Below are 7,678 nucleotides of genomic sequence, written 5' to 3' on the forward strand. Positions count from 1 at the left end.
GTAGGGGTGGACAAAGTATACTGCACTGCACTATATTATAAAAAATTGTAGTTAACTATAAAACAGTTCTCTTGAACTGAACTGCACTAGTTTTTAGTCCACTCATAGTACAGTGCAGTTCAGTAAACTAATTTTTCAGTTTACTTATACTGCATGCAGTAATCCTGTTGCACAACTGCTTTTCATTGCAAACTGCTTTTCATTCTTAGCACCATACCTTTACAGCACTCAGCACCCTGGTTACAAGCATACACCATACCTCTCGGTTATTGTTGAAGGACGAGAGGTAAATCCCTCTCGGTTAATGTTGAAGGACGAGAGGTAGATCCCTCTCGGTAAATGTTGAAGGTCGAGAGGTAAATCACTCTCGGTTAATGTTGAAGGTCGAGAGGTAAATCCCTCTCGGTTAATGTTGAAGGTCGAGAGGTAAATCACTCTCGGTTCATGTTGAAGGACGAGAGGTAAATCCCTCTCGGTTAATTTTGAAGGTCGAGCGGTAAAACGCCCTCGGTTAATGTTGAAGACCGAGAGGATTCATGTTGAAGGACGAGCGGTAAATCCCTATCGGTTAAGTCAAAGGCCGAGCGGTAAATCCCTCTCGGTTCATGTTGAAGGACGAGCGGTAAATTCCTCTCGGTTCATGTTGAAGGACGAGCGGTAAATCCCTCTCGGTTAATGTTGAAGGTCGAGCGGTAAATCCCTATCGGTTAAGTCAAAGGCCAAGCGGTAAATCCCTCTCGGTTCATGTTGAAGGACAAGCGGTAAATTCCTCTCAGTTCATGTTGAAGGACGAGCGGTAAATCCCTCTCGGTTAATGTTGAAGGTCGAGCGGTAAATCCCTATCGGTTAAGTCAAAGGCCGAGCGGTAAATCCCTCTCGATTCATGTTGAAGGACGAGCGGTAAATTCCTCTCGGTTCATGTTGAAGGACGAGCGGTAAATCCCTCTCGGTTAATGTTGAAGGTCGAGCGGTAAAACACCCTCGGTTAATGTTGAAGGGCGAGAGGTAAATCCCTCTCAGTTCATGTTGAAGGACGAGCGGTAAAACGCCCTCGGTTTGTCTTTACATGGAAAAAGTTCTAAAAAGAACTCTCCTCAACCACCAATAAGAGTGGTAGGAGCTCTCCAATACAACAAAACACAGCCTCCCTCAAACTCATAAGTCCTATAGTTAACCACGGCTAAAGCCGAACGCTTAACTCGGACTTGGGGGGCATGATGTATCATATGAAATATTGACCGAGTGGTTATAAACAACCAACCGGATTTTCAGGTAATCTGTTTATATCTTATTCTGTTTATATTTTATTGGGCTTATATCAGCTCAGGATCCATGAGGTAAATTATAAATACAAAGCCAGGGCCAAAAACCAGGTACGTTCCACTAACGCATTATTCACTCTAGGCTACTCTGAAATACTCAATAGTGATAATCATTCACTAAATATTGAACAAAGAGCCGAGGCTCTTCAAATCACACGCCTAACTTGAGCGTCGGAGTATCTATTGCAGGTACATCCTCCCTCGTCAGGAAGGAGACCGATCGGTTTGCGCCAACACCGATCGGCCAACAATAGGAGTTTGGAAGCGAGCGAGCGGTTCAGACACATCAGCAGGTTAGGCTCTCGGTCCCAAAAATATCTACCGAAACAACAACTAATTACAATTAATCAGAAAGTAATTTCAGGATTAATAATCTTGTTGCAACTATTTAATTGAATTGAATTCTGCTCAAAAAGACCTCTTGTTAACTAAGGTCCACTTTGGTTTTTCTTGGATTCTAAAACAGAACCTCAGTTATACAGAGCTTAGGAATCTAATCCAACCAATTAAAACTAAGAAATTTCGTTATGAAATCATAATCCAAGTACAATGGGACTAAATAAGAAACTGCAAAAACTAGAAATATAACCCAAGATCTAATAAAAATGCTCTTGAAAAGTAAAGCGTCATATATGAATGGAAAAGAAAGTAGCATAATTGAATTTTAATTGAATAAGAACGTTAAAATCAAAGCAAGAAATCAACAGGATGCGAAGGCTGGAAAGTAAATTTGCAAGAAAAGAAGGTATGGTGCAGGAAACGTAAATAAAGCAATAAATATACAAGCTATCACTTCACGACATCTAATGCATTTATCTATTTATTTATTTTTACATCAAGAGTCCAAAATTACTATTTACTGGGATCAAAATATAGGCAATGTCAAATATTTACCAATAGATGACTAATTTGATGTCCAAATCTTCCAATGACCAAATTGACATTTCGAAATTGATTCCACAATTAACAATATAGTGCTCTACACTATACAATAGTATTAATCATTAAACAACTTTTAAAATGACATGCCACTAAAAAAAAAATCCAATTATTATTCAGTATGAAATTGATTTAATAAAAGACATCTCTTGTGTTAAACAACATGGAATAAAATATCATTTAGAGACAATTCTAAAACAAGCATAGAACAAACAAGTTTTCATTAAATACTCACATCGGTAGGCCTGACAACACTGTCATAGTCTCAAAAACTACATTTTAGGATGCAAGGAATCATCAACCACCCAATAACCACAGAACACATTCACTATAGACATCAAAATCCTAACCACATCAGGATCACTAACAGCACCATCAATTTTGACACACATTCAAGCATATATGCCCTATAACAATAAAGAAAAAAATCTCAAACTTGTACAGTCCCTAATATCATTAAAAATTAGACTCCTAACCAGCCAATCTTTCATTATTAAAGGTTAACATTCATGTCAAGCATAAAACCAAACAATGTAAACAATCACCAAACATTTCCATTAAGCATTACACATCACAAAACACTATAACATCAACAATGCGACTAGGGTTCACACCAAAAGTCCACATCGGCCTTGTAAATTCACCTTCCAAAGAATAAACTGATACGACCTTATTCTAAGACTCAATTTTGATTTATCTCTTTTGAAAGGGAGAGGGAAAAACCTTCGACAATGGTGGTAGAGCCTTCAATAGTTCGGCGACGGCAGAGTGCGGCAAAGCCTTCAACAACGGCGAACCTTCGACAACGGCGAGTCTCGACGAAAGCGAGTCTTCAATAGCAGCAAACCTTCAACGGGAACCATCAACGACGACAGCCTTCAATGGCGGCAAGCGAGACTAACGGAACGGAACGAGAGGTTCGGAGAAAATTGTGATGGAGAAAGGAAATTTGAAAACCTAATTGTGATTAGAAATTGCGATCGAGAAAGAAATTGGAAAAACTGAAACCAACAATTAACTATAGTTAACTGTACTCAAAATAAAATAAGTTCAATTTTTTTAACTGAACTATTAATGAGTATAATTAGTTTTTAGTAAAAATAGTTTAAGTTTTTTAAGTTTAAAAAAGTATAGATAAACTATAGTTTAAATTTTTTAAGTTAACTATGTCCAACCCTAATTATTTGACTACTTCAACACAACATGATCCATGAAACACTTCAAATCTTTGTTCATTCATGCAATCTCCACTTGCCTCCGTCTATGTGATAAACATTAACTTCAGTACTCATTTTCTACGTACAAAAACATTTTCATTATAATATATATCCTATAGCAATTGATTTATGACCCTTGCCATAGCGCCATTCTGTAAGGTTAATTTTGCTGTAATAACATTAATCCTTCTCATGTGAAGTCACTTTAGCTGGTGTTATATGCATCCATCGTAGAATTATTTTATAATGTGTGGTGTACTTGTTTACTGCTATTAATTACAGAAAGGGATGTGGTACGTTGACACCCTTCAAAATTTATGCTACGTAACTTCCCACAACTACTTTTATTTATTTTGACAACTCAGATTCTGTACTACAAATAGAGCTCAGTAAGAAGTGAGTGACCTAGAGAGTTTGTGAAAGACAACCACAATGGCAATTACTTCAGCGACTCTTTTCAAGATTATCTTTGTTTTCTTCATTCTCGTCACTCTTCTCACACCTCAAGCCGTGGCTGATTGTGAAGCTCAATCAGCAAACGCATGCAACAACAAAAAGAAAGCCTTGCCTCTAAAACTCATAGCCGTATTTGCCATTTTAGTTTGTAGCATAATTGGTGTCACACTACCCTTAGTGACACGTTCAATCCCAGCTTTGAACCCTGAAAACGATCTCTTCGTAATTGTGAAATGCTTTGCGGCTGGTATAATTCTAGGCACGGGCTTCATGCACGTGCTTCCCGATTCCTTTGACATGTTGCGGTCTGATTGCTTGAAGGAGAAACTGTGGCACGAGTTTCCATTTTCGGGATTTGTTGCTATGTTCTCTGCTATTATAACGATGATGGTGGATTCTTTGGCTACTAGTGCTTACACAAAGAAGATTAGGACTGAGATTATTTCATCTGAGAGCAACCCTGCAGGTGGTGGAGACCAAGAGATGGGTGGTGTTGTTAACTTTGGCCACCACCACCCTGATAACAAGACAGAAGGCCAATCACAGCTTCTACGTTATCGTGTTATTGCCATGGTAAGATTTTTCTCACTACACTAGTGCAACGAAAAGATATTGTCTAGATTGTTTTTACTCTGACGAGTAGTTGCATAATCGAAGTATATTTGGACGAGATAAAAAGTTGAGACATTTTGTCTCGGTTTAAAAAATCCGAATTGTAAAGCAAAAAAACAAAAAAAAAATTGGGTCTATTGTCCCGGTTGAATCTAGAACCGACGCAATAGACCTTTTTTTGCCTCGGTTTGTACTAGAACCGCTGTCTAAAGTATGTTTTTTTCTAAAAAAAATTGATAGTTTCTGTAACCATTTCAGATCCGCACACAAACACTGTCCAGAAACACTGCACATAAAACACAAATCACTGTCTAGAAACATAGAAACAAACACAAACAAACCTGCACGCAAAACACTGTCCAAAAAACATTGTTTTATTTATCAGGAAAACAGAAAACGTGAAACATCCAGAAAACACTGCACACAAAACGTTGTCCAATAAATAACCAAACAAAAACATGAAAACCCTAAAACGGATCTAACCTTGAAGGTGAGTTTGGGGTTGAAACGAAACGAATGAACATCCATCCCAAAACATTTATTCGAAGAGCACCTGTGCACAAAATCAATCGGTTACATTGAAATAAAATCATTCCTGAGCACTTAATCAACAAAAAATGAAATAAAAATTGGAAGAAATGTTTAAGATGGTGAGTATATGGTCAAACTTTGAATTACTATTTTATTATTTTGATGTTATAATCTGTCTGTAGTATATAGAACAGAGTCCACACTTAAACGAATGATCTCAGAAAGGATTATGAGTAGCAGCTTATAATAATCTTCATATTGTTGAATTCTCTTGTCTAGATAAACATCTGCAATTGAATGCTCAGTTGTGTTTACGAGGAAAGAAAAAAACATCAGAAAAAGTGATCACTGACTTTCAGGTTGTTTATTTCTCTCACTGTTTTTCTAGTCTGGAATTTGCTTTTCTAGGACACCCTATACAAAATTATTGAATGTTGATCATTAATCATATCATATATGATTAATATTTGCAGTTTTCACCAACTAACCTTAGCAAATTATTGGTTGCATCTACGGATTCACATATCTGTATACTTTTTGGAGATGACATAATCTACAAATTCAAGGGTAGGTTTACACATGTTTTCCTTATCTAAAAACTCTTTTTGAAGCGCATCCCATCCCTATGTCTGATTCCTCTCTTGCTACATCTTTTTAAGACAAAGCTTACATGCATAGAAACTCGTAGTGTTGTTCTGGAATAAAAATTAGAGTTTTATATCACTAATCTGCATATTAAGGTTTGCATTAAATATCAACTTAGGTTACCAAGGTAGAACTCCTATTCAAATTGGAGAACAGCACCAAAAACACTCCGAGAGCTTAAATCACATCTTTCCTTTCTCATTTGTCCTTAGGTAACTAAATTTTTTTGCCACAATCTAAGGTTGCTCTTAAATTACAGTCAAATTGTTTTAACAATATATTAAACCAAAATTAAAAAAATCTAGTAGGTTAAATAAATATTATTTTCAACACAATTAATGACAAATTTTTAATTATATTTTTGAGACATCATAACAAATTACCTACAAGAAAATAATTTGATTAGGTAATTTAGAGTTGATAGGTTTTATTTTGATTGGATGGATAAAAGCATGACAATTAGTAAATACTATAGCAGTAACTCTTCAAATGTCATTGATTGCAGGGACAACATATTTGGTATATCTTGTTTGTTCCAATTTCATTGCTTAAATTGCATTTGGATAAGTTTATTCTTGTTCCTTTAATTTTCACTCTTTTATGCTTTCATGCTTGTTTGATATTGGACTTGATTTACATTTTCAATGCATTGCCATGATTGACCTCTCTGAATAATTGTTTCTTTTTCTGGAATTACATAACCTTAAAAGTGAGCATGCCAATATTATTGACTAACTATTATTTTATATTGTAGGTATCTGATTAAGAAATTGTGTCAAAAAATATGAAGAAAATGAAGAACAACAAAAATGATAATACAAAAATGATAATTGTTATTCATAACATTTTTTGATTTTTATGTAAAAGAACATGTTTATTTTTAGTTTTTAAGACTGAACATATGTTATTTTGTAAGTTGATAAATTAATTGTATTTTAAATTTTATTGTTTATTTTATATTATAATAAGTACTTTTGGTTCTATATTATTCTGGTTTAATGTTAAACATATTTCATGTTAATCACACTAATCAAATTATTTGAATAATAAAAATATTAAATTATTTTCATTACCGACGGTTTTCAAAACCCCAACTACATAAACCAGAAAATACTTGTGGTCTTTTACTAACCCACGTAAATCCCGGCGGTTTCTATTAACCCCAGCAACTACCGGCATCTTTTATAAACCTCTGCAAGTACCGGCGGTTTCTGTGAAAACCCCTGCAAATAGCAACGATTTTTAAAAATCCCCGCTAAAACCACCGAAAATCTTTGTGACAGTGATTTTCCCAGTGGTTTGCCAATCCTGGGAAATGTATTTACCAAGGGTTAAAACCGCCGGTAATGCAGAAGAAAAAACCCCTTGTAAAATTTGTTATTTTTGTAGTGATATATAGCTTTTGGCTTCGGTTAAAAAATAACCGAAGCCTAAAGGGGTCCAAGATAAATAAAAATTTTCAAAAGAAAAATGTATGAACAAGGTCTCAGTTCAATTATTTACAAAACCACATTGTCATAGGGTCTTGTAAAACTGAAAACAGTAGATTGAAGCTGGCAACACTGCAAACAGGGCTTATGGCTTTGGTTCTTTGTAGAAATGTTGCTAAAGGGTCTTGACATTCTCCCTTGAAGATTGATATCTCAAACTGACACCTCGTTCTGAATAGATATATGGCTTCAGTTCTTTTCAAAAATATTGTCATAAGTCTTTCAGAAATGACTCTTTTATTTTATTTATAGTCTGAACAACACCTATGGCCTCAGTTGCTATGAGAATCGATGTCACAAAGACTTTATGCTTCGGTTTCACAAAGAACCAAGGCCAAAAGTTTCAACCAAATTTAAAAATTGCCATTGAAAATTTTATTTTTTAATTTTTGGGCAAGGTTTCACTAGTATATATGCATTAGCTTTTTAACACACTATATATGCATTAGTTTTACTGAAACCGAAG

General features: G+C 35.3%; 1 protein-coding gene across 5 annotated transcripts; it reads left to right on the forward strand.

Annotated features, from left to right (window-relative positions):
- Positions 1-3,878: 3,878 nt before the first annotated feature.
- LOC108340955 (fe(2+) transport protein 1) lies at positions 3,879-6,670 on the forward strand. Of its 5 annotated transcripts, XR_008246388.1 has the most exons (4): positions 3,879-4,507; positions 5,357-5,436; positions 5,551-5,644; positions 6,477-6,670. XR_008246388.1 is itself a non-coding variant. In XM_052871454.1 (3 exons), exons 1-3 carry the CDS (start codon positions 3,911-3,913, stop codon positions 6,482-6,484), a joined length of 699 nt encoding a protein of 232 aa, XP_052727414.1. In that variant the 5' UTR covers positions 3,879-3,910; the 3' UTR covers positions 6,485-6,669. The 5 variants fall into 5 exon arrangements, 3 of the variants coding, with proteins under 3 accessions (XP_052727414.1, XP_052727415.1, XP_017434035.2); XR_008246389.1 differs by lacking the exon at positions 5,551-5,644 and having other exon boundaries at positions 6,477-6,669; XM_052871454.1 differs by lacking the exon at positions 5,357-5,436 and having other exon boundaries at positions 6,477-6,669.
- The last annotated feature ends 1,008 nt before the right edge of the window (positions 6,671-7,678 follow it).

This window comes from Vigna angularis, chromosome 1 (assembly GCF_016808095.1).
Source record: "Vigna angularis cultivar LongXiaoDou No.4 chromosome 1, ASM1680809v1, whole genome shotgun sequence".
In the NCBI taxonomy this organism is placed as follows: domain Eukaryota; kingdom Viridiplantae; phylum Streptophyta; class Magnoliopsida; order Fabales; family Fabaceae; genus Vigna; species Vigna angularis.

Bases quoted from the DNA above. Each gene is read 5' to 3' on its own strand.
- LOC108340955 (XM_017578546.2), top strand. From the start codon at position 3,911: ATGGCAATTACTTCAGCGACTCTTTTCAAGATTATCTTTGTTTTCTTC. The intron at 4,508-5,550 runs GTAAGATTTTTC...TAATATTTGCAG, and splicing joins GTTATCGTGTTATTGCCATG to TTTTCACCAACTAACCTTAG.